The sequence below is a fragment of the Oncorhynchus kisutch genome, linkage group LG8, assembly GCF_002021735.2.
Source record: "Oncorhynchus kisutch isolate 150728-3 linkage group LG8, Okis_V2, whole genome shotgun sequence".
Lineage (NCBI taxonomy): Eukaryota > Metazoa > Chordata > Actinopteri > Salmoniformes > Salmonidae > Oncorhynchus > Oncorhynchus kisutch.
Window position 1 is genome coordinate 413,145 of NC_034181.2, and position 27,762 is coordinate 440,906.

The 27,762-nt window shown below is 45.0% G+C and overlaps 1 protein-coding gene across 14 annotated transcripts in view; it reads left to right on the plus strand.

Moving 5' to 3' along the window:
* The window catches only part of smarca2 (SWI/SNF related BAF chromatin remodeling complex subunit ATPase 2), a 130,947-nt gene that overhangs the window by 11,513 nt on the left and 91,672 nt on the right, over nucleotides 1-27,762 (plus strand). For 10 of the 14 annotated variants that reach the window (XM_031829504.1, XM_031829509.1, XM_031829510.1 and 7 more), the window contains exons 4-11: nucleotides 129-497; nucleotides 4,827-4,922; nucleotides 12,494-12,740; nucleotides 21,657-21,783; nucleotides 21,958-22,131; nucleotides 26,559-26,732; nucleotides 27,063-27,239; nucleotides 27,414-27,464. In XM_031829504.1, coding sequence (XP_031685364.1) covers nucleotides 129-497; nucleotides 4,827-4,922; nucleotides 12,494-12,740; nucleotides 21,657-21,783; nucleotides 21,958-22,131; nucleotides 26,559-26,732; nucleotides 27,063-27,239; nucleotides 27,414-27,464 — 1,415 coding nt within the window. Of the gene's footprint in view, nucleotides 1-128; nucleotides 498-3,373; nucleotides 3,448-4,826; nucleotides 4,923-12,493; nucleotides 12,741-21,656; nucleotides 21,784-21,957; nucleotides 22,132-26,558; nucleotides 26,733-27,062; nucleotides 27,240-27,413; nucleotides 27,465-27,762 lie in introns of all 14 variants that reach the window. The other 4 variants (XM_031829514.1, XM_031829516.1, XM_031829515.1 and 1 more) reach the window with 2 other exon arrangements.

Below are 27,762 nucleotides of genomic sequence, written 5' to 3' on the forward strand. Positions count from 1 at the left end.
CACATACCTGATGTATAATCTACAGTACAAAACACATACCTGATGTATAATCTACAGTACAAAACACATACCTGATGTATAACACACATACCTGATGTATAATCAACATACTGTTGTCTCTCCTGTAGGCTACATGCCCCCACAACCCTCCCCCCTGGGTGTCCCAGAGCACGCTTCCAGCCCCCTATCCAGGGGCGGCCCTACGCCTCCCATGCCCCCTCAGATGTCCCCCGTCCCGTCGGGCTCCATGATACCCCAGATGGACCCCCAGTCAGCCATGGGTCCACAGGGGCCTCTTGGTCGTGGCTGCTCCTCCTTCAGCCCTGTCCAATTACAGCAACTCCGGGCCCAGATCCTGGCCTATAAGATTCTGGGTCGGGGCCAACCGCTTCCTGAAAACCTCCAACTGGCGGTCCAGGGCAAGAGGAGTCTGCCCACCATGCAGCAACAACAGCAGCAGCAGCCGAGCACTGGCAGCCCCTACAGCAGGCCTCCTGGTAGGTGACACTTAGGGCCAATTCCAAATGGAGCCCTAGACCCTATGTACTTGTGGAGATCTGAGAGGTATTGACAGGTGTTAGTAATATAGCAACAGCTCCACCTAGACCTCTTGACAGGCTAGGTGGAAGTTTCACCATATTGCTTAGGCTAATCAAAGATCTCTCAGATCATCACAAGGGGTCCTACTAATCACCCCAAACAACCCTAAACAACACCAAACAGGTACCCCAAAGTAGCCAACACAACCTCAAACAGGTACCCCAAACAAGTACCCCAAACAGGTACCCCAAAGCACCGCAAACAGGTATCCAAACAACCCCAAAGCACCCCAAACAGGTACTCCAAACAGGTACCCAAACAACCCCCAAAGCACCCCATACAACCCCAAAGCACCCCAAACAGGTACTCCAAACAGGTACACCAGACAACCCCAAAGCACCCCAAACAGGTACTCCAAACAGGTACACCAGACAACCCCAAAGCACCCCAAACAGGTACCCAAACAACCCCAAAGCACCCCATACAACCCCAAAGCACCCCAAACAGGTACTCCAAACAGGTACCCAAACAACCCCAAAGCACCCCAAACAGATACCCAAACAACCCCAAAGCACCCCAAACAGGTACACCAGACAACCCCAAAGCACCCCATACAACCCCAAAGCACCCCAAACAGGTACCCAAACAACTCCAAAGCACCCCATACAACCCCAAAGCACCCCAAACAGGTACCCAAACAACCCCAAAGCACCCCAAACAGATACCCAAACAACCCCAAAGCACCCCAAACAGATACCCAAACAACCCCAAAGCACCCCAAACAGATACCCAAACAACCCCAAAGCACCCCAAACAGGTACCCCAAACAGGTACCCAAACAGGTACCCAAACAACCCCAAAGCAACCCAAACAGGTACTCCAAACAGGTACCCAAACAACCCCAAAGTACTCCAAACAGGTACCCAAACAACCCCAAAGTACTCCAAACAGGTACACCAGACAACCCCAAAGCACCCCATACAACCCCAAAGCACCCCAAACAGGTACCCAAACAACTCCAAAGCACCCCAAACAACCCCAAAGCACCCCAAACAGGTGCTCCAAACAGGTACCCAGACAACCCCAAAGCACCCCATACAACCCCAAAGCACCCCAAACAGGTACCCAAACAACTCCAAAGCACCCCAAACAACCCCAAAGCACCCCAAACAGGTACCCAAACAACTCCAAAGCACCCCAAACAGGTGCTCCAAACAGGTACCCAGACAACTCCAAAGTACTCCAAACAGGTACACCAGACAACCCCAAAAAGGTACCCCAAAGGGGAAGCCTGGCTTGGAACCTTTGGGTTAGTTACTCCAGGTAGTGGTGGAAAACACTGCCAAAGTACCCCAAACAGGTACCCGAATGTACCCCAAACTTTTAAAGATCTGACCCAGGAGAATGCAGCCCAGTAGTGAAAATACAGGTTGGATTCACATAGTTGGCAGAATATAATCTTAAAGGGGAAGTTCACCTAAAACCACTTCTGGGCCCTTTTGATCACAAAATTATTCCATGTGTTATTTCATAGTTTTGATGTCTTCACTATTATTCTACAATGTAGAAAATAGTAAAAATAAAGAAAAACCCTTGGTGTTCTAAAACGTTTGACCGGTGGTGTATATAAAAACGTATGTGGACACACCTTTAAATTAGTCGGTTCTGCTATTTCAGCCACACCCATTGCTGACAGGTCTATACAATCGAGCACCCAGCCATGCAATCTCCATAGACAAACATTGGCAGTAGAATGACCTTACTGAAAAGCTCAGTGACTTTCAACGTGGCACCGTCATAGGATGCCACCTTTCCAACAACTCAGTTCTTCACATTTCTGCTCTGCTAGAGATGCCCCGGTCAACTGTAAGTGCTGTTATTGGGAAATGGAAACGTCTAGGAGCAACAACGCCTCAGCCATGAAGTGGTAGACCACACAAACTCACAGAACAGGAAAGCCGAGTGTTGAAGCACATAGTGCGTAAAAATCATCTGTCCTCGGTTGCAACACTCACATTCCCGAGTTCCAAACTGCCTCTGGAAGCAACGTCAGCACAAGAACTGTTAGTCGGGAGCTTCATGAAATTAATTTCCAAGCCTAAGATAACCATGTGCAATGCCAAGCGTCAGCTGGACTGGTGTAAAGCTCACAGCCATTGAACTCTGGAGCAGTGAAAACGCATTCTCTGGAGTGATGAATCACGCTTCACCTTCTGGCAGTTCGAAGGAAGAATCTGCATTTGGTGGATGTTAGGAGAACACTACCTGTCCCAATGCATAGTGCCAACTGTAATGTCTGGTGGAGGAGGAATAATGGTCTTGGGGCTGTTTTGTCATGGTTCGGGCCCCTTAATTCCAGTGAAGGGAAATCTTAACGCTACAGCATACAATGACATTCTGGACAATTCTGTGCTTCCAACTTTGTGGCAACAGTTTGTGGAAGACCCTTTCTGTTTCAGCATGACAATGCCCCTGTTCCCAAAGCGATGTCCATACAGAAATGGTTTGTCGAGATTGGTGTGGAAGAACTTGACTGGCCTGCACAGAGCTCTGACCTCAACCCCATCGAACACCTTTGGGATGAATTGGATGCCGACTGGGAGCCAGGCCTAATCATCAAAAAAGCTCCTGCAGGATTTTTTTGTTGCTATAAATCACAACTCACACGTGCTCATAATTAACTCTTCAGTTCATACAGATCTGTTTTTAGGCACAAATGTGAGTAAAATAGTCACACTGTTGAGCCCTGAAACTCACTCACAGAGACAGTGAAGGAGCATCATGCTCTCCCTTTCCGCTGTGTAAAGAAATTAACCAACCACACTGCCCACAGGTTCCTGGGAGGCGGGACAAGAGAAGACTGTCAAACCAGCAGTTCCCTGTCATCGCTCGCTTTGTGACTGACAGGTGCCTGAAGAGTAGCCTAGTTATTTTAAGTGGAAAAAGTTGCCGGTTGAATATTAGTCCGTAATCTGCTGTTGCCAGTCACTTAGATCAACGACCAGTCACTTAGATCTAAGTGACTGGTCGTTGATCTAGGGGACTAGTCGATGATCTAAGTGACTGGTCGATGATCTAAGTGACTGGCCGATGATCTAAGTGACTGGCCGATGATCTAAGTGACTGGCCCGATGATCTAAGTGACTGGTCGATGATCTAAGTGACTGGTCGATGATCTAAGTGACTGGTCGTTGATCTAAGTGACTGGTCGATGATCTAGGGGACTGGTCGATGATCTAAGTGACTGGTCGATGATCTAAGTGACTGGTCGATGATCTAAGTGACTGGTCGTTAATCTAAGTGACTGGTCGATGATCTAAGTGACTGGTCGATGATCTAAGTGACTGGTCGTTGATCTAAGTGACTGGTCGTTGATCTAAGTGACTGGTCGTTGATCTAAGTGACTGGTCGTTGATCTAAGTGACTGGTCGTTGATCTAAGTGACTGGTCGTTGATCTAAGTGACTGGTCGTTGATCTAAGTGACTGGTCGATGATCTAAGTGACTGGCCGATGATCTAAGTGACTGGCCGATGATCTAAGTGACTGGCCCGATCTAAGTGACTGGTCGATGATCTAGGGGACTGGTCGATGATCTAAGTGACTGGTCGATGATCTAGTGGACTGGTCGTTGATCTAGGGGACTGGTCGATGATCTAAGTGACTGGCCCGATGATCTAAGTGACTGGTCGATGATCTAGGGGACTGGTCGATGATCTAAGTGACTGGTCGATGATCTAGTGGACTGGTCGTTGATCTAGGGGACTGGTCGATGATCTAAGTGACTGGTCGATGATCTAGTGGACTGGTCGTTGATCTAGGGGACTGGTCGATGATCTAAGTGACTGGTCGATGATCTAAGTGACTGGTCGATGATCTAGTGGACTGGTCGATGATCTAAGTGACTGGTCGATGATCTAAGTGACTGGTCGATGATCTAAGTGACTGGTCGATGATCTAAGTGACTGGTCGTTGATCTAAGTGACTGGTCGATGATCTAGGGGACTGGTCGATGATCTAGGGGACTGGTCGATGATCTAAGTGACTGGTCGATGATCTAAGTGACTGGTCGATGATCTAAGTGACTGGTCGATGATCTAAGTGACTGGTCGATTTTGTATTGGGCCTTGGAATCTATTTACTTGTCATCCATCATCTTAACTGTTTTTACAAGTGGTACCAGGTGTTGACACAATGACATTGTCAAACTCTGAGTTGCAAGTTATACCCATTATTTAACTGTTGTGTTGCCAGTTATGCTCATTATTTAACTGTGTTGTGTTGTCAGGTATGTCCTCTATGTCTGGCCCTCAGTCAGGCCCTGGTCCCACCATCACTATGCCAGGACAAAATCAGACACACGGACCCAAACCCTGGCCAGAAGGTTAGTCTGACTCAGTTAATCTTAAACCAGACCCTGGTCTGATGGTTAGTCTGGCACATCTGACTCAATTCCTCATCAATGGAGCCTTAACAGTTCTAACAGTCAGTTTCTTGTTTATCCATAATTGGAAGAAGAAATGTACTAAATTATTTCAAGTGCAGCGTCTGGATGCTCCTCATTAATCACATCGAACCAACAAATATTTTTAACATCATCTGCAGAGTCACAACAAAATCTGTTGTATGATCTCTTCTACACTATTTTAGGCCCAGCTGTTGGAACTTTGTCTTTCCTGGATATAGCCACTATTTTGTGATCACAGCATCCAATGGGTTCTGCAGTCAGTATTAGTAAAAATGTGATCAATACATGTGGATTATCTTGTTCCTGTATAGTTTGTAAACACCCTGTTAGGTTGATTAATAACCTGAACCAGATTACAGGCACTGGTTACAGTTGTAAGCTTCCTCTTGAGTGGACAGCTTGAAAACCAGTCAATATTCAGGCCCCCAAGAAAGTAGACTTATCTGTTTACATCACATACACTATCAAACATTTCACACATTACTTACAGTGCATTCGGAAAGTATTCAGACCCCTTGACTTTTTCCACATTTTGCTACGTTCCAGCCTTATTCTAAAATGTATTAAATAGTTTGATTCCCTCATCAATCTACACGCAAAACTCTATAATGACAAAGCAAAAAACAAATACAATTAAAAGACTAAATATGACATTTACGTAAGTATTCAGACGTTTTACTCAGTACTTTGTTGAAGCACCTTTGGCAGTGATTACAGCCTCGAACCTTCTTGGGTGTGACGCTACAAGCTTGGCACACCTGTATTTGGGGAGTTTCTCCCATTCTTCTCTGCAGATCCTCTCAAGCTCTGTCAGGTTGGATGGGAAGTGTCGCTGCACAGCTATTTTCAGGTCTATCCAGAGATGTTAAATCGGGATCAAGTCCGGGCCACTCAAGGACATTCAGAGACTTGTCCCGAAGCCACTCCTGCTTTCTCTTGGCTTGTGCTTAGGGTCGTTGTCCTGTTGGAAGGTGAACCTTCACTCCAGTCTGAGGTCCTGAGCGCTCTGGAGAGGATTTTCATCAAGGATCTCGCTGTACTGCTCCGTTGCTCCGTTCATCTTTCCCTCTATCCTGACTAGACTCCCAGTCCCTGCCGCTGAAAAACATCCCCACAGCATAATGCTGCCACCACCATGCTTCACCGTAGGCGTTGTGCCAGGTTTCCTCCAGACGTGGTCCTTTGCATTCAGGCCAAAGAGTTCAAACTTGGTTTCATCAGACCACATAATCTTGTTCCTCGTGGTCTGAGAGTCGACTTAGGTGCCTTTAGGCAAAATCCAAGTGGGATGTGATGTGCCTTTTACTGAGGAGTGGCTTCCATCTGGCCACTCTACCATAAAGGCTTGATTGGTGGAGTGCTGCAGAGATGGTTGTCCTTCTGCAAGGTTCTCCCATCTCCACAGAGAAACTCTGGAGCTCTGTCAGAGTGACCATTGGGTTCTTGGTCACCTTTTTGACCAAGGCCCTTCTCCGATTGCTCAGTTTAGCCGGATGGCCAGCTCTAGGAAGAGTCTTGGTGGTTCCCAACTTCATCCATTTAAGAATGATTGAGCCACTCTGTTCTTGGGGACCGTAAATGCTGCAGAAATTTTTTGGTACCCATCTTCAGATCTGTGCCTCGACACAATCCTGTCTCTGAGCTCTTAATTAAATAAAATTGTATTTGTCACATGCCCCGAATACAGGTAATACCTTACAGTGAAATGCTTACTTACAAGCCCTTAACCAACAATGCAGTTTTAAGATACCTAAATACAGAGAAAAAGAAGAAGAAATAGAGTAACAATAATTAAAGAGCAGCAGTAAAATACCAAGCGACGCTATATACAGGGTGTTACGGTACAGAGTCAATGTGGAGGCTATATACAGGGTGTTACGGTACAGAGTCAATGTGGAGGTTATATACAGGGTGTTACGGTACAGAGTTAATGTGGAGGCTATATACAGGGTGTTACGGTACAGAGTCAATGTGGAGACTATATACAGGGGGTACCGGTACAGAGTCAATGTGGAGGCTATATACAGGGTGTTACGGTACAGAGTCAATGTGGAGGCTATATACAGGGTGTTACGGTACAGAGTTAATGTGGAGGCTATATACAGGGTGTTACGGTACAGAGTCAATGTGGAGGCTATATACAGGGTGTTACGGTACAGAGTCAATGTGGAGGCTATATACAGGGTGTTACGGTACAGAGTCAATGTGGAGGCTATATACAGGGTGTTACGGTACAGAGTCAATGTGGAGGCTATATACAGGGTGTTACGGTACAGAGTTAATGTGGAGGCTATATACAGGGTGTTACGGTACAGAGTCAATGTGGAGGCTATATACAGGGTGTTACGGTACAGAGTCAATGTGGAGACTATATACAGGGTGTTACGGTACAGAGTCAATGTGGAGACTATATACAGGGTGTTACGGTACAGAGTCAATGTGGAGACTATATACAGGGTGTTACGGTACAGAGTAAATGTGGAGGCTATATACAGGGGGTACCAGTACAGAGTCAGTGTGCGGGGCTATATACAGGGGGTACCGGTATAGAGTCAATGTGGAGGCTATATACAGGGTATTACGATACAGAGTCAATGTGGAGACTATATACAGGGTATTACGGTACAGAGTCAGTGTGGAGGCTATATACAGGGTGTTACGGTACAGAGTCAATGTGGAGGCTATATACAGGGTGTTACGGTACAGAGTCAATGTGGAGACTATATACAGGGTGTTACGGTACAGAGTCAATGTGGAGACTATATACAGGGTGTTACGGTACAGAGTCAATGTGGAGACTATATACAGGGTGTTACGGTACAGAGTAAATGTGGAGGCTATATACAGGGGGTACCAGTACAGAGTCAGTGTGCGGGGCTATATACAGGGGGTACCGGTATAGAGTCAATGTGGAGGCTATATACAGGGTATTACGATACAGAGTCAATGTGGAGACTATATACAGGGTATTACGGTACAGAGTCAGTGTGGAGGCTATATACAGGGGGTACCGGTACAGAGTCAATGTGGAGGCTATATACAGGGGGTACCGGTATAGAGTCAATGTGGAGGCTATATACAGGGGGTACCGGTACAGAGTCAATGTGGAGGCTATATACAGGGGGTACCGGTACAGAGTCAATGTGGAGGCTATATACAGGGTGTTACGGTACAGAGTCAATGTGGAGACTATATACAGGGTATTACGGTACAGAGTCAGTGTGGAGGCTATATACAGGGGGTACCAGTACAGAGTCAGTGTGCGGGGCTATATACAGGGGGTACCGGTATAGAGTCAATGTGGAGGCTATATACAGGGTATTACGATACAGAGTCAATGTGGAGACTATATACAGGGTATTACGGTACAGAGTCAGTGTGGAGGCTATATACAGGGGGTACCGGTACAGAGTCAATGTGGAGGCTATATACAGGGGTACCGGTATAGAGTCAATGTGGAGGCTATATACAGGGGGTACCGGTACAGAGTCAATGTGGAGGCTATATACAGGGGGTACTGGTACAGAGTCAATGTGGAGGCTATATACAGGGGGTACTGGTACAGAGTCAATGTGGAGGCTATATACAGGGGGTACCGGTACAGAGTCAATGTGGAGGCTATATACAGGGGGTACCGGTACAGAGTCAATGTGGAGGCTATATACAGGGGGTACCGGTACAGAGTCAATGTGGAGGCTATATACTGGGTGTTACGGTACAGAGTCAATGTGGAGGCTATATACAGGGGGTACTGGTACACAGTCAATGTGGAGGCTATATACAGGGGGTACCGGTACAGAGTCAATGTGGAGGCTATATACAGGGGGTACCGGTACAGAGTCAATGTGGAGGCTATATACTGGGTGTTACGGTACAGAGTCAATGTGGAGGCTATATACAGGGGGTACTGGTACAGAGTCAATGTGGAGGCTATATACAGGGTGTTACGGTACAGAGTCAATGTGGAGGCTATATACAGGGGGGTACCGGTACAGAGTCAATGTGGAGGCTATATACAGGGGGTACCGGTACAGAGTCAATGTGGAGGCTATATACAGGGTGTTACGGTACAGAGTCAATGTGGAGGCTATATACAGGGTGTTACGGTATAGAGTCAATGTGGAGGCTATATACAGGGTGTTACGGTACAGAGTCAATGTGGAGGCTATATACAGGGGGTACCGGTACAGAGTCAATGTGGAGGCTATATACAGGGGGTACTGGTACAGAGTCAATGTGGAGTCTATATACAGGGTGTTACGGTACAGAGTCAATGTGGAGGCTATATACAGGGTGTTACGGTACAGAGTCAATGTGGAGGCTATATACAGGGGGTACTGGTACAGAGTCAATGTGGAGGCTATATACAGGGGGTACCGGTATAGAGTCAATGTGGAGGCTATATACAGGGGGTACCGGTATAGAGTCAATGTGGAGGCTATATACAGGGGGTACTGGTACAGAGTCAATGTGGAGGCTATATACAGGGTGTTACGGTACAGAGTCAATGTGGAGGCTATATACAGGAGGTACTGGTACAGAGTCAATGTGGAGGCTATATACAGGGGGTACTGGTATAGAGTCAATGTGGAGGCTATATACAGGAGGTACTGGTACAGAGTCAATGTGGAGGCTATATACAGGGGGTACTGGTACAATGTGGCGGCTATATACAGGAGGTACCGGTACAGAGTCAATGTGGAGGCTACATACAGGGGGTACCGGTACAATGTGGAGGCTATATACAGGGGGTACCGGTACAGAGTAAATGTGGAGGCTATATACAGGGGGTACCAGTACAGAGTCAGTGTGCAGGGCTATATACAGGGGGTACCGGTATAGAGTCAATGTGGAGGCTATATACAGGGTATTACGATACAGAGTCAATGTGGAGACTATATACAGGGTATTACGGTACAGAGTCAGTGTGGAGGCTATATACAGGGGGTACCGGTACAGAGTCAATGTGAAGGCTATATACAGGGGGTACCGGTACAGAGTCAGTGTGGAGGCTATATACAGGGGGTACCGGTACAGAGTCAGTGTGCGGGGGCACCGGTTAGTCAAGGTAATTGAGGTAATATATACAGTTGAAGTCGGAAGTTTACATACACTTAGGTTGAAGTTATTAAAACTCGTTTTTCAACCACTACACAAATTTAATGTTACCAAACTATAGTTTTGGCAAGTACTTTGTGCATGACAATTGCTTACAGCCAGATTATTTCACTTATAATTCACTGTATCAAAATTCCAGTGGGTCAAAAATGTACATACACTAAGTTGACTGTGCCTTTAAACAGCTTGGAAAATTCCAGAAAATTATGTCATGGCTTTAGAAGCTTCTGCTAATTGACAACATTTGAGTCAATTGAAGTGGTCCCCGTGGATGCATTTCAAGGCCTACCTTCAAACTCAGTGCCTTTTTGCTTGACATCATGGGTAAAATCAAAAGAAATCAGCCAAGTCTTCAGAAAAACAATTGTAGACCTCCACATGTCTGGTTCAACCTTGGGAGCAATTTCCAAACACCAAAAGGTACCACATCCATCTGTACAAACAATAGTACGCAAGTATAAACACCATGGGACCACGCAGCTGTCATACGCAGCTGTCAGGAAGGAGACGCATTCAATCCCAGAATCAATCCCAGAACAACAGCAAATGACCTTGGGAAGATGCTGGAGGAAACGGGTACAAAAGTATCTATATCCACAGTAAAATGAGTCCTATATCGACATAACCTGAAAGGCCGCTCAGCAAGGAAGAAGCCACTGCTCAAAAACTGCCATTAAAAAAAGCCAGACTACGGTTTGCAACTGCACATGGGGACAAAGATCGTACTTTTTGGAGAAATATCCTCTGGTCTGATGAAACAAAAATAAAACTGTTTGGCCATAATGACCATGGTTATGTTAGGAGGAGAAAGGGGAGGCTTGCGAGCCGAAGAACACCATCCCGACTGTGAAGCTTAGGGGTGGCAGCATCATGTTGTGGGGGGCAACATCTCAAAACATCAGTCAGGAAGTTAAAGCTTGGTCGCAAATGGGTCTTCCAAATGGACAATGAGCCCAAGCATACTTCCAAAGTTGTGGCAAAATGGTATTGGAGTGGACACAACTTCCTGACCTAAATTCTATAGAAAATTTGTGGGTAGAACTGAAAAAGCGTGTGCGAGCAAGGAGGCCTTACAAACCTGACTCAGTTACAACAGCTCTGTCAGGAGGAATGGTTCAAAATTCAACCAATTTATTGTGGGAATCTTGTGGAAGGCCAACTGAAACGTTTGACCCAAGTTAAACAATTTAAAGGCAATGCTACCAAATACTAATTGGGTGTATATAAACTTCTTCTGACCCGCTGTGAATGTGATGAAAGAAAGAAAAGCTGAAATAAATCATTCTCTCTACTATTATTCTGACATTTCACATTCTTAAAATAAAGTGGTGATCCTAACCGATTTAAGACAGGGAATTTTTACTAGGATTAAATGTCAGGAATTGTGAAAAACTGAGTTTAAATGTATTTGGCTCAGGTATGTAAACTTCTGACTTCAACTGAACATGTGGGTAGAGTTATTAAAGTGACTTATGCATAGATAATAAGAGAGTAGCAGCAGTGTAAAAGTGGGGGGCCAATGCAAGTAATCTGGATAGCCATTAGTTTATTAGTTTATCAGTTTAACTTGTCAAAGTAAAGTTTACTTAAACTCTAATCTTACAATTGTTTATTCTCTCTCTCATTTTTACTATACTGTGTTTTTATTTAAGCTATTTGCAAACACATTCATTCGATTGTTGATCATGAGTAGGCTGTGCCTAGGCCAACAAATTACCTTCAAATTCAAATGGGGATTAGGGAGATTAAAGGGAGATTAAGATATTAAAATAAGGGGAGGGGAAAAAACATGACATTTGTTGCTTTCCACTCTTTCTACAATCTTAATTGTTCTCTTACACTATGTTAATAGTCTAACTACCACATATGCATTGAAAAATCTTGCAATGGCGATTAGAGAAAAGGTTATTTGGCATGTCGCCGTGCTGTGTGCTCTGTTGTGCACCTCTAGATTCCAGCGATGCAGTCAAGTTAAAATATGCTAAACCATCGTTTGGGACATCGACGATGGCTGTCAACAATCGTCGATAGATGATGCAATCGTAAAATCGCCCAATCCTACCATGGCCTTAAGTTTAACCTAGGCACAGCCTAACCTGGGACCATGCCTCAGGACTGCCTGGCCTGATGGCTCCTTGCTATTCCCAGTCCACCTGGTTGTGCTGCTGCTACAGGAAAGACAGTCGTTTAATGTGAGAGGCTCAGCGATTTTGAATGTCGTGCAATGTATACCCTTTAGTCTGGCTCAGTTAATCCTATCCCAGACCCTGGCTTGAAGGTTAGTGTGGCTCAGTTTAATTTGGATAGTCTTAATTGGTTGATTTATGTAATGTGATTGACCACAGATATTTGTGCTCTTCCTGTTTCAGGCCAAGGTGGTGATACTCCCAGCAACCCCCAGAAGCTTCTAGCTCCGCCCCCCAGTGGTAGACCCTCACCTACCCCACCCCAGGCCCCTCCTCCTGGACCCATGTCCGGCCCCTCTATTACCCATCAGCCCCAGGGACAGCAGCCGTCGCCCGTCATCACACTGCAACAGAAACAGAACCGTGTTACGCCCATCCAGAAACCACAGGGCCTGGACCCCACAGAGATACTGCAGGAGAGAGAGTACAGGTAACCCTTGACCTCTAACCCCTGACCTCTAATCGTGACCTGTTTAGAATCCACAGGGCCTGGACCCAACAGAGATACTGCAGGAGAGAGAGTACAGGTAACCCCTAACCCATCCAGAAACCACAGGGCCTGGACCCCACAGAGATCCTGCAGGATACCAACAACACGAGTGACCGACACAACACAAGTGACGTCATCAGAGTGCGCAGCTGAACACTATGCTGAAAACACTCGGTTTGCTGTTTTTGATTTAAACATAACCAATATTCGCCAGAGTGGGGCTGCCGTGACTAAATAACCATAGGGCGGCACACAATTGGCCCAGCGTCGTCCGGGTTACACAAAACTCAAACCGGCTGCGTGTGTACGCCATAAATGTATTTTGTCCCCCCACACCAAACGCGATCACAACACGCAGGTTAAAATATCAAAACAAACTCTGAACCAATTACATTAATTTGGGGACAGGTTGAAAAGCATTAAACATTCATGGCAATTTAGCTAGCACTTGCTAGCTAATTTGTCCTATTTATCTAGCTTGCTGTTGCCAGCTAATTTGTCCTGGGATATAAACTTTGAGTTGTAATTTTACCTGAAATGCACAAGGTCCTCTAATCCGACAATTAATCCACAAATAAAACGGTCAACCGAAACGTTTCTAGTCATCTCTCCTCCTTCTAGGCTTTTTCTTCTCTGGACTTTATATTGCGATTGGCAACTTTCATAAATTAGGTGCATTACCGCCACTGACCTCGTTCGTTCGTTCTTTCAGTCACCCACGTGGGTATAACCAATGAGGAGATGGCACGTGGGTACCTGCTTCTATAAACCAATGAGGAGATGTAGGAGGCAGGACTTGCACCGCGATCTGCGTCAGAAATAGAACTGACTTCTATTTTAGCCCTTGGCAACGCAGACGCTCGTTGGCGCGCGCAATAATTGAATAACATACATTTCTACATTTATTTTGGTGTAGTCAGCCTGTTAGCAGTAGGCCGTCATTGTATAGGCAGTCATTGTATATAACAAAATGTGTTCTTAACTGACTTGCCTAGTTAAATAAAGGTTAAATAAAAATTTTTAATAAAAGTCCCAGATGAGTTTTGCAATGGAGCACTCTTTGGAGAAATGAATGAACAGTTCAAAACGCTGTAGGAGCTGTATCTACTACGCTTCGTTTCGGGACAAACAGGATCACTTGAGTTCCAATGCGGCAATTGTTTGCTTGCCGAGGATTATAGGCTTGAGGTGGCTTCCTTGATCACACAGGTCGCCAGCCTACTTAACAAACTGGGGAAAACGCAGAGTGGAATGTTTTCTAAACCGGTGGCTGGACGGCGTTCGTGCATTTTGGATCCGTCCAATATGATGGATTCCTGATGGATTCCTGAACTCTTGTCGTTTGTCGTTACCTGACTGGCCCGTGTTTCCCGGAGTTCGCCCATCTCGTAGCTGAGTCGAAGGAGCACAGCAAGAGGAGCATGGCAATCAATGATGGTCAAATGTCACGAGCCGTGGAAGCTGAAGACCATGGCCTCCCGCAAGGCAGTCTACACTCCCAGCGGGAGGCCCGGAGAGGACACAAACAATGTATAGTTTCGCCGTCCTGGAGCCTGATCTTCCTGCATCTTCGTCTATGGGGTTAGGGTTAGGGTAACCCTAACCTGTGTCTGTAGCCGCAGTGTCTACTCTTACGATTTCGAAGTGGACGTCTGCAACCTTCTTTCCCTGCTCTGGATCGAGAGGGACTTCTCCATCTGTCGGAGGCCTGCACCAGGCGCCGGGAGCAACGGGCTCAGGTTATCCTGCCTCTCGCTCGTCCATAAAGGGTTCTCCAAATCCTGTGAAGCGTGGGAGTGGTCCTTCTCGCCAGCCATGATTTTGGGCAGCTCGATGGTAAGAAATGTGACCGTTCCTGGTGCAAAAACCACATCCTATCCCGGAGCTTGAGTAAATGACATCCCTAAGCTGCTCCTGAATGTACTACACCATTGATTCTATTGTAGTCTATGTGGGGTTTAATGACATTATGTATGACAGCTCTGAACAGTTGAAACTGGATTTCAAAGAGCTAATTGAGTCTCTGCTAGACACTAATAAAATACCCATCACATCTGACCCTGTGCCCTTCTCTGTATCGTGGCATTGAACGCTTTAGCAGGATTCTTTCTCTTCACGACTGGCTACGTGATTATTGCAGCTCAATGGGTAAAACTTTTGTTGACAATTTCGATACATTTTGGAAAAAGGTACACGTTTTATAAGGATGGGATCCACCCAAATCACTTGGGTTCCTGGATCCTTTCACAGCATAATAAGGAGGATGGGATCCACCCAAATCACTTGGGTTCCTGGATCCTTTCACAGTATTATAAGAAGGATGGGATCCACCCAAATCACTTGGGTTCCTGGATCCTTTCACAGCATTATAAGAAGGATGGGATCCACCCAAATCACTTGGGTTCCTGGATCCTTTCACAGCATTATAAGAAGGATGGGATCCACCCAAATCACTTGGTTTCCTGGATCCTTTCACAGCATTATAAGAAGGATGGGATCCACCCAAATCACTTGGGTTCCTGGATCCTTTCACAGCATTATAAGAAGGATGGGATCCACCCAAATCACTTGGGTTCCTGGATCCTTTCACAGTATTATAAGAAGGATGGGATCCACCCAAATCACTTGGGTTCCTGGATCCTTTCACAGTATTATAAGAAGGATGGGATCCACCCAAATCACTTGGGTTCCTGGATCCTTTCACAGCATTATAAGAAGGATGGGATCCACCCAAATCACTTGGGTTCCTGGATCCTTTCACAGCATTATAAGAAGGATGGGATCCACCCAAATCACTTGGGTTCCTGGATCCTTTCACAGTATTATAAGAAGGATGGGATCCACCCAAATCACTTGGGTTCCTGGATCCTTTCACAGTATTATAAGAAGGATGGGATCCACCCAAATCACTTGGGTTCCTGGATCCTTTCACAGCATAATAAGGAGGATGGGATCCACCCAAATCACTTGGGTTCCTGGATTCTTTCACAGCATAATAAGGAGGAGGTCCAGCTCATTTAATCAAATCAAATACACATGTTTAGCAGATGCTATTGCGGGTGTAGCGAACTGTGTGCGCTTCTAGTTCCTACAGTGCAGCATTATGTTGCAATTCTCGGGCCAACTCTTTTCTCTGTATACATGAATGATGTTGCTCTTGCTGCTGGTGATTCTCTGATCCACCTCTACGCAGACGACACCCCCAAAGCCAATTCCTCTTTGCAGCCTTTCCTTCCAGTTCCCTCCTGCCAATGACTGGAACGAATTGCAAAAATCACTGAAGCTGGAGACTCGTATCTCCCTCACTACCTTTAAGAACCAGCTGTCAGAGCAGCTCACAGATCACTGCACCTGTACATAGCCCATCTGTAAATAGCCCATCCAACTCCCTCATCCCCATACTGGTATTTATTTTATTTATTTTGCTCCTTTGCACCCCAGTATATCTCCTTGCATATTCATCTTCTGCACATCTATCACTCTAGTGTTTAATAGCTCAATTGTAATTATTTTGCCACTATTATCTTACCTCATTTGTGCACACTGTTATTTATTTATTTGTATTGTGTTATTGACTGTACGCTTGTTCGTTCCATGTGTAACTCTGTGTTATTGTTTGTGTCACACTGCTTTGCTTTATCTTTGCCAGGTCGCAGTTGTCAATAAGAACTTGTTCTCAACTGGCCTACCTGGTTAAAAAACAAGTAAAATCAAACAATTTCACAACAAATATCTAATACACACAATTCTAAGTAAAGGAATGGAATTAAGAATATATAAATAAATGGATGAGCAACGTCAGAGCGGCAGAGACTAAGATACTGTAGATAGTATACAATACAGTATATACATATGAGATGAGTCGTGCAAGATATGTCATTATTATTAAAGTGGCCAATGATTTCAAGTCACTGTATGTAGGCAGCAGCTTCTCTGTGCTGGTGGTGGCTATTTAACAGTCTGATGGCCTTGATAGTAGCTGTTTTTCAGTCTCTCTGCCTCAGCTTCGATGCACCTATACAGACCTCGCCTTCTGGATGATAGCGGGGTGAACAGGCAGTAGCTCGGGTGGTTGTTGTCCTTGATGATCTTTTTGGCCGTCCTGTGACATCGGGTGGTGTAGGTGTCCTGGACTGGAGGGCAGGTAGTTTGCCCCCGGTGATGCGTTGTGCAGACAGCACTACCCTCTGGAGACCCCTGTAGTTGTGAGCGGTGCTTTTGCCGTACCAGGCTGTGATACAGCCCGACAGGATGCTCTCAATTGTGCATCTGTAAAAGTTTGTGAAGGTTTTAGCTGACAAGGCAAATTTCTTCAACCTCCTGAAGTGTGCCTTCTTCACCACGCTGTCTGTGTGAGTGGACCATTTCAGTTTGTTAGTGATATGTACACAGCGGAACTTAAAACTTACTACCCTCTCCACTGCTGTCCTGTCAATGGGGGGGTGCTCCCTCTGCTGTTTCCTGTCCAAGCTCCTTTGTTTTTGTAATCAAGCCTACTACTACTGCAAACTTGATGTTTGAGTTGGAGGCGTGCACAAAGTCATGGGTGAACAGGGAGTACAGGAGGGGGCTGAGCACGCAAACGTGTGGGGCACCAGTGTTGAGGGTCAGCGAAGTGGAGGTGTTGTTTCCTACCTTCACCACCTGGGGGCGGCCCATCAGGAAGTCCAGGACCCAGTTGCACAGGGTGGGGTTTTAGACCCAGGTCCCTGAGTGTGATGAGCTTGGAGGGTACTATGGTGTTGAAGGCTGAGCTATAGTCAATGAACAGCATTCTTACATAGGTATTCCTCTTATCCAGATGGGATAGGGCAGTGTGATGGTGATTGCATCGTCAGTGGACCTATTGGGGCGGTAAGCAAATTGACGTGGGCCTAGGGTGTCAGGGAAGGTAGAGGTGATATGATTCTTAAATTCAGTTTTTCACAATTCCTGACATTTAATCCTCGTAAAAATTCCCTGTTTTCGGTCAGTTAGGATCACCACTTTATTTTAAGAATGTGAAATGTCAGAATAATAGTAGAGAGAATGATTAATTCAGCTTTTATTTCTTTCATCACATTCCCAGTGGGTCAGAACTCTACACTCAATTAGTATTTGGTAGCATTGCCTTTAAATTGTTTAACTTGGGTCAAACATTTCAGGTAGCCTTCCACAAGCTTCCTACAATAAGTTGGGTGAATTTTGGCCCATTCCTCCTGCCAGAGCTGGTGTAACTGAGTCAGGTTTGTAGGCCTCCTTGCTCGCACACACTTGTTCAGTTCTGCCCACACATTTTCTATAGGATTGAGGGCTTTTTGATGTCCACTCCAATACCTTGACTTTGTTGTCCTTAAGCCATTTTGCCACAACTTTGGAAATATGCTTGGGGTCATTGTCCATTTGGAAGACCCATTTGCGACCAAGCTTGAACTTCCTGACTGAGGTCTTGAGATGTTGCTTCAATGTATCCACGTAATTTTCATTGCTCATGAAGCCATCTATTTTGTGAAGTGTAACAGTCCCTCCTGCATCAAAGCACCCCCACAACATGATGCTGCCACCCCCATGCTTCACAGTCGGGATGGTGTTCTTCGGCTTGCAAGCCTCCCCCTTCTCCTCCAAACATAACGATGGACATTATGGCCAGACAGTTCTATTTTTGTTTCATCAGACCAGAGGATATTTCTCCAAAAAGTACAATCTTTGTCCCCATGTGCAGTTGCAAACCGTAGTCTGGCTTTTTTATGGCGGTTTTGGAGCAGTGGCTTCTTCCATGCTGAGCGGCCTTTCAGGTTATGTCGATATAGGACTTGTTTTACTGTGGATATAGATCATTTTGTACCTGTTTCCTCCAGCATCTTCACAAGGTCCTTTGCTGTTGTTCTGGGATTAATTTGCACTTTTCTCACCAAAGTAAGTCCATGTCTAGGAGACAGAACGCGTCTCCTACCTGAGCAGTACGATGGCTGCGTGGTCCCATGGTGTTTATACTTGCGTACTATTGTTTGTACAGATGGACGTGGTACCTTCAGGCATTTGGAAATTGTGAACCAGACATTTGGAAAATTATGAACCAGACTTGTGGAGGTCTACAATTTTTTTCTGAGGCCTTGGCTGATTTCTTTTGATTTTATCATGATGTCAAGCAAAGAGGCACTGAGTTTGAAGGTAGGCCTTGAAATACATCCACAGGTACTCCTCCAATTGACTCAAATGATGTCAATTAGCCTATCAGAAGCTTCTGAAGCCATGACATAATTTTCTGCAATTTTCCAAGCTGTTTAAAGGCACAGTCAACTTAGTGTATGTACACTTCTGACCCACTGGAATTGTGATACAGTGAAAGTGAAATAATCTGTCTGTAAACAATTGTTAAAACAATTTACTTGTGTCATGCACCGACTTGTCAAAACTATAGTTTGTTCACAAGAAATGTGTGGAGTGGTTGACAAACACGTTTTAATGACTCCAACCTGAGTGTATGTAAACTTCCTACCATGGGCACTACCTCATCTTACCACTCTCCCCATGGGCACTACCTCATCCTACCACTCTCCCAATGGGCACTACCTCATCCTACCACTCTCCCCATGTGCACTACCTCATCATCATCCTACCACTTTCCTCATGGGCACTACCTCATCATCATCCTACCACATTCCCCATGGGCACTACCTCATCATCATCCTACCACATTCGTCATGGGCACTAATCAAATCAAATCAAATGTATTTATATAGCCCTTCGTACATCAGCTGATATCTCAAAGTGCTGTACAGAAACCCAGCCTAAAACCCCAAACAGCAAGCAATGCAGGTGTAGAAGCACGGTGGCTAGGAAAAACTCCCTAGAAAGGCCAATACCTAGGAAGAAACCTAGAGAGGAACCAGGCTATGTGGGGTGGCCAGTCCTCTTCTGGCTGTGCCGGGTGGAGATTATAACAGAACATGGCCAAGATGTTCAAATGTTCATAAATGACCAGCATGGTCGAATAATAATAAGGCAGAACAGTTGAAACTGGAGCAGCAGCACAGTCAGGTGGAAGTTGAAACTGGAGCAGCAGCATGGCCAGGTGGACTGGGGACAGCAAGGAGTCATCATGTCAGGTAGTCTTGGGGCATGGTCCTAGGGCTCAGGTCAGTTGAAACTGGAACAGCAGCATGGCCAGGTGGACTGGGGACAGCAAGGAGTCATCATGTCAGGTAGTCCTAGGGCATGGTCCTAGGGCTCAGGTCCTCCGAGAGAGAGAAAGAAAGAGAGAAGGAGAGAATTAGAGAATGCACACTTAGATTCACACAGGACACCGAATAGGACAGGAGAAGTACTCCAGATATAACAAACTGACCCCAGCCCCCCGACACATAAACTACTGCAGCATAAATACTGGAGGCTGAGACAGGAGGGGTCAGGAGACACTGTGGCCCCATCCGAGGACACCCCCGGACAGGGCCAAACAGGAAGGATATAACCCCACCCACTTTGCCAAAGCACAGCCCCCACACCACTAGAGGGATATCAACCACCAACTTACCATCCTGAGACAAGGCTGAGTATAGCCCACAAAGATCTCCGCCACGGCACAACCCAAGGGGGGGCGCCAACCCAGACAGGATGACCACAACAGTGAATCAACCCACTCAGGTGACGCACCCCCTCCAGGGACGGCATGAGAGAGCCCCAGCAAGCCAGTGACTCAGCCCCTGTAATAGGGTTAGAGGCAGAGAATCCCAGTGGAAAGAGGGGAACCGGCCAGGCAGAGACAGCAAGGGCGGTTCGTTGCTCCAGAGCCTTTCCGTTCACCTTCCCACTCCTGGGCCAGACTACACTCAATCATATGACCCACTGAAGAGATGAGTCTTCAAGTAAAGACTTAAAGGTTGAGACCGAGTTTGCGTCTCTGACATGGGTAGGCAGACCGTTCCATAAAAATGGAGCTCTATAGGAGAAAGCCCTGCCTCCAGCTGTTTGCTTAGAAATTCTAGGGACAATTAGGAGGCCTGCGTCTTGTGACCGTAGCGTACGTGTAGGTATGTACGGCAGGACCAAATCAGAGAGATCGGTAGGAGCAAGCCCATGTAATGCTTTGTAGGTTAGCAGTAAAACCTTGAAATCAGCCCTTGCTTTGACAGGAAGCCAGTGTAGAGAGGCTAGCACTGGAGTAATATGATCAAATTTTTTGGTTCTAGTCAGGATTCTAGCAGCCGTATTTAGCACTAACTGAAGTTTATTTAGTGCTTTATCCGGGTAGCCGGAAAATAGAGCATTGCAGTAGTCTAACCTAGAAGTGACAAAAGCATGGATAAATTTTTCTGCATCATTTTTGGACAGAAAGTTTCTGATTTTTGCAATGTTACGTAGATGGAAAAAAGCTGTCCTTGAAATGGTCTTGATATGTTCTTCAAAAGAGAGATCAGGGTCCAGAGTAACGCCGAGGTCCTTCACAGTTTTATTTGAGACGACTGTACAACCATTAAGATTAATTGTCAGATTCAACAGAAGATCTCTTTGTTTCTTGGGACCTAGAACAAGCATCTCTGTTTTGTCCGAGTTTAATAGTAGAAAGTTTGCAGCCATCCACTTCCTTATGTCTGAAACACATGCTTCTAGCGAGGGCAATTTTGGGGCTTCACCATGTTTCATTGAAATGTACAGCTGTGTGTCATCCGCATAGCAGTGAAAGTTTACATTATGTTTTCGAATAACATCCCCAAGAGGTAAAATATATAGTGAAAACAATAGTTTTCATCATCATCCTACCACATTTGTCATTGGCACTACCTCATTATCATCCTACCACATTCCTCATGGGCACTACCTCATTATCATCCTACCACATTCCTCATGGGCACTACCTCATCATTCTCTCCTCCCCAGGCTGCAGGCTCGTATCGCTCACCGGATCCGGGAGCTGGAGAGTCTACCTGGAGCTCTGCCTCCGGACCTGAGGAGTAAAGCCACGGTGGAACTCAAGGCTTTGAGACTTCTCAACTTCCAACGACAGGTATGACAACATCTCAGCATAAACTGTAGGCTACACTAACATCTAGACTCAGACAAACAACACTATCATCACCCAATTGAAAGACACCAGCCCATCATTGACATGTATTGGATAGTTATTGTAGCTGGTTACCATTTTCCTAATTTCATACATATTCCACCTCTCGTCTTATAGCTGCGCCAGGATGTGGTCCAGTGTATGCGTAGAGACACCACCCTGGAGACGGCCCTGAACTCCAAGGCTTACAAGAGGAGCAAGCGCCAAACGCTGAGGGAGGCTCGCATGACAGAGAAACTGGAGAAACAGCAGAAGATGGAACAGGAGAGGAAACGCAGACAGAAACACCAGGTGAGTGAACTCTCTGGACCATTACCTGTTCCATCTTCTGCTGAACAAACTCTGTTCAAACAGCTAACACAAACTGACACACAAGACATGCCACCAGAGGTCTCTTCACTGTCCCCAAGTCCAGAACAGACTCTGTTCAAACAGCTAACACAAACAGACACACAAGTAATGCCACCAGAGGTCTCTTCACTGTCCCCAAGTCCAGAACAAACTCTGTTCAAACAGCTAACACAAACAGACACACAAGACATGCCACCAGAGGTCTCTTCACTGTCCCCAAGTCCAGAACACTCTGTTCAAACAGCTAACACAAACAGACACACAAGACATGCCACCAGAGGTCTCTTCACTGTCCCCAAGTCCAGAACAGACTCTGTTCAAACAGCTAACACAAACAGACACACAAGACATGCCACCAGAGGTCTCTTCACTGTCCCCAAGTCCAGAACAGACTCTGTTCAAACAGCTAACACAAACAGACACACAAGACATGCCACCAGAGGTCTCTTCACTGTCCCCAAGTCCAGAACAAACTCTGTTCAAACAGCTAACACAAACAGACACAAAAGTAATGCCACCAGAGGTCTCTTCACTGTCCCCAAGTCCAGAACACACTCTGGGAAGCACACAGTACTACAAGTCTCTTTCACATCAGATAACCCAAGATAGCAGTAAAATCTGATTAATACCACACACACACGCACACGCACTCCTCAATGCCATAGGATGAATCTCGGAACATATTCCAGTCGGTGTAAAACAGAAGTACAGCAGCGGTGGTTTGGGCCCATCGCTTCTGGAGGAATTCCTTTTCTTAGCAGATGGTGGTGGACTCATTCCATCGTTCCAAATAAAATCAAATAACATTTTATTGGTCACATACACATGGTTAGCAGATGTTATTGGTCACATACACATGGTTAGCAGATGTTATTGGTCACATACACATGGTTAGCAGATGTTATTGGTCACATACACATGGTTAGCAGATGTTAATGATCACATACACATGGTTAGCAGATGTTAATGATCACATACACATGGTTAGCAGATGTTAATGATCACATACACATGGTTAGCAGATGTTAATGATCACATACACATGGTTAGCAGATGTTAATGATCACATACACATGGTTAGCAGATGTTAATGGTCACATACACATGGTTAGCAGATGTTAATGATCACATACACATGGTTAGCAGATGTTATTGGGCACATACACGTGGTTAGTAGATGTTATTGGTCACATACACATGGTTAGCAGATGTTATTGGTCACATACACATGGTTATCAGATGTTATTGGTCACATACACATGGTTAGCAGATGTTAATGGTCACATACACATGGTTAGCAGATGTTATTGGTCACATACACATGGTTAGCAGATGTTAATGATCACATACACATGGTTATCAGATGTTAATGATCACATACACATGGTTAGCAGATGTTAATGATCACATACACATGGTTATCAGATGTTAATGGTCACATACACATGGTTAGCAGATGTTAATGATCACATACACATGGTTAGCAGATGTTAGTGATCACATACACATGGTTAGCAGATGTTAATGGTCACATACACATGGTTAGCAGATGTTAATGGTCACATACACATGGTTAGCAGATGTTAATGGTCACATACACATGGTTAGCAGATGTTAATGGTCACATACACATGGTTAGCAGATGTTATTGGTCACATACACATGGTTAGCAGATGTTATTGGTTACATACACATGGTTAGCAGATGTTAATGGTCACATACACATGGTTAGCAGATGTTATTGGTCACATACACATGGTTAGCAGATGTTAATGGTCACATACACATGGTTAGCAGATGTTATTGGTCACATACACATGGTTAGCAGATGTTATTGGTCACATACACATGGTTAGCAGATGTTATTGGGCACATACACATGGTTAGCAGATGTTAATGATCACATACACATGGTTATCAGATGTTAATGGTCACATACACATGGTTAGCAGATGTTAATGATCACATACACATGGTTAGCAGATGTTAATGATCACATACACATGGTTAGCAGATGTTATTGGGCACATACACATGGTTAGCAGATGTTATTGGGCACATACACATGGTTATCAGATGTTATTGGTCACATACACATGGTTATCAGATGTTAATGATCACATACACATGGTTAGCAGATGTTAATGATCACATACACATGGTTAGCAGATGTTAATGATCACATACACATGGTTAGCAGATGTTATTGGTCACATACACATGGTTAGCAGATGTTATTGGTCACATACACATGGTTATCAGATGTTATTTGTCACATACACATGGTTAGCAGATGTTATTGGTCACATACACATGGTTAGCAGATGTTATTGGTCACATACACATGGTTATCAGATGTTATTTGTCACATACACATGGTTAGCAGATGTTATTGGTCACATACACATGGTTATCAGATGTTAATGATCACATACACATGGTTAGCAGATGTTAATGATCACATACACATGGTTAGCAGATGTTATTGGGCACATACACATGGTTATCAGATGTTATTGGTCACATACACATGGTTAGCAGATGTTATTGGTCACATACACATGGTTAGCAGATGTTATTGGTCACATACACATGGTTAGCAGATGTTAATGATCACATACACATGGTTAGCAGATGTTATTGGGCACATACACATGGTTATCAGATGTTATTGGTCACATACACATGGTTAGCAGATGTTATTGGTCACATACACATGGTTAGCAGATGTTATTGGTCACATACACATGGTTAGCAGATGTTAATGGTCACATACACATGGTTAGCAGATGTTATTGGTCACATACACATGGTTAGCAGATGTTATTGGTCACATACACATGGTTATCAGATGTTATTGGTCACATACACATGGTTATCAGATGTTATTGGTCACATACACATGGTTATCAGATGTTATTGGTCACATACACATGGTTATCAGATGTTATTGGTCACATACACATGGTTAGCAGATGTTATTGGTCACATACACATGGTTAGCAGATGTTAATGATCACATACACATGGTTAGCAGATGTTAATGGTCACATACACATGGTTAGCAGATATTATTGGTCACATACACATGGTTAGCAGATGTTATTGGTCACATACACATGGTTAGCAGATATTATTGGTCACATACACATGGTTAGTAGATGTTATTGGTCACATACACATGGTTATCAGATGTTATTGGTCACATACACATGGTTATCAGATGTTATTGGTCACATACACATGGTTAGCAGATGTTATTGGTCACATACACATGGTTAGCAGATGTTAATGATCACATACACATGGTTAGCAGATGTTAATGATCACATACACATGGTTAGCAGATGTTATTGGTCACATACACATGGTTAGCAGATGTTAATGGTCACATACACATGGTTAGCAGATGTTAATGATCACATACACATGGTTAGCAGATGTTAATGATCACATACACATGGTTAGCAGATGTTAATGGTCACATACACATGGTTAGCAGATGTTAATGATCACATACACATGGTTAGCAGATGTTAATGGTCACATACACATGGTTAGCAGATGTTAATGGTCACATACACATGGTTAGCAGATGTTAATGGTCACATACACATGGTTAGCAGATGTTAATGGTCACATACACATGGTTAGCAGATGTTAATGGTCACATACACATGGTTAGCAGATGTTAATGCGAGTGTAGCGAAATGCTTGTGCTTCTAGTTCCGACAATGCAGTAATAACCAACAAGTAATCTAACTAACAATTCCAAAACTACTGTCTTATACACAGTGTAAGGGGATAAAGAATATGTACATAAGGATATATGAATGAGTGATGGTACAGAGCAGCATAGGCAAGATACAGTAGATGATATCGAGTACAGTATATATGTGTTCCCCCTCTGTTTCACAGCCCTAATAATGTTCCCCTCTGTTTCACAGCCCTAATAATGTTCCCCTCTGTTTCACAGCCCTAATAATGTGTCCCCCCTCTGTTTCACAGCCCTAATAATGTTCCCCTCTGTTTCACAGCCCTAATAATGTGTCCCCCCTCTGTTTCACAGCCCTAATAATGTTCCCCTCTGTTTCACAGCCCTAATAATGTGTCCCCCCTCTGTTTCACAGCCCTAATAATGTGTTCCCCTCTGTTTCACAGCCCTAATAATGTGTCCCCCCTCTGTTTCACAGCCCTAATAATGTGTCCCCCCTCTGTTTCACAGCCCTAATAATGTTCCCCCTCTGTTTCACAGCCCTAATAATGTGTTCCCCCTCTGTTTCACAGCCCTAATAATGTGTTCCCCCTCTGTTTCACAGCCCTAATAATATGTTTGGTAACATGTTCTTTCTTTGTCGCGCTCTCAGGAGTATCTGAACAGCATCCTGCAGCATGCCAAGGACTTTAAGGACTACCACCGCTCTATCACTGCCAAGATGCAGAAGCAGAACAAGGCCATCACCACCTGGCACACTAACACAGAGAGAGAACAGAAGAAAGAGACAGAGAGGATCGAGAAGGAGAGGATGAGGAGACTCATGGTGAGTTAGAGGAGAGAATGAAGAGGGGAGGAGACTCATGGTGAGTTAGAGGAGAGGATGAAGAGGGGAGGAGACTCATGGTGAGTTAGAGGAGAGGATGAAGATGGGAGGAGATTCATGGTGAGTTAGCGGAGAGGATGATGATGAGGAGAGGATGAAGAGGGGAAGAGACTCATGGTGAGTTAGAGAAGGGGATGATGAGAAGTAGAGGGGAGGAAGAGAGGATGAAGAGGATGAGGAAAGGATGAGGAGGGCTACAGGAAGCTTTTAAAGTTAGTCCCTTTTGTTTCCCCTGTTGACCTCTAACCTTTAAACCCCCTGTCTATGCAGGCGGAGGATGAGGAGGGCTACAGGAAGCTGATCGACCAGAAGAAGGACAAGCGTCTGGCGTATCTGCTGCAGCAGACTGACGAGTATGTAGCTAACCTCACTGACCTAGTCTACGAACACAAGGCTGCACAGGCAGCCAACATGAAGAAGAAGAAGAAGAAGAAGCAGAAGAAGAAGGTGAGTTCTACACAGGTCACAGTTCAAATCTGGAGACCCAATGATATCTGTCTGGGGAAGCACTGATACCATATTAGCAACATCATTATAGATCTGTGAGATTTAGTGCTGTGTCACTAGCAGCTTCCTGTTAATGTACCTGTGCTCACCTGTCCTGTCCTATCTGACCCATAGAATATTGATGAGAGCGGGGAAGGGATGAGTGGCATCGGGCCTGACGGGGAGGTAAGATTATAACACAACTCTATAGACTGAATGTTGATGGTCCTGAAACATCTCTTTGTACCAGTTTGATTGACTTCTGTAGTAGCTAAATACGTGTGTTTTCCCTCCAGTCCATTGATGATGTCTGTGGTAATAGTGTGTTGTCCCTACAACCCATGGATGATGTCTGTGGTAATAGTGTGTTGTCCCTACAACCCATGGATGATGTCTGTGGTAATAGTGTGTTGTCCCTACAGCCCATTGATGATGTCTGTGGTAATAGTGTGTTGTCCCTACAGCCCATGGATGATGTCTGTGG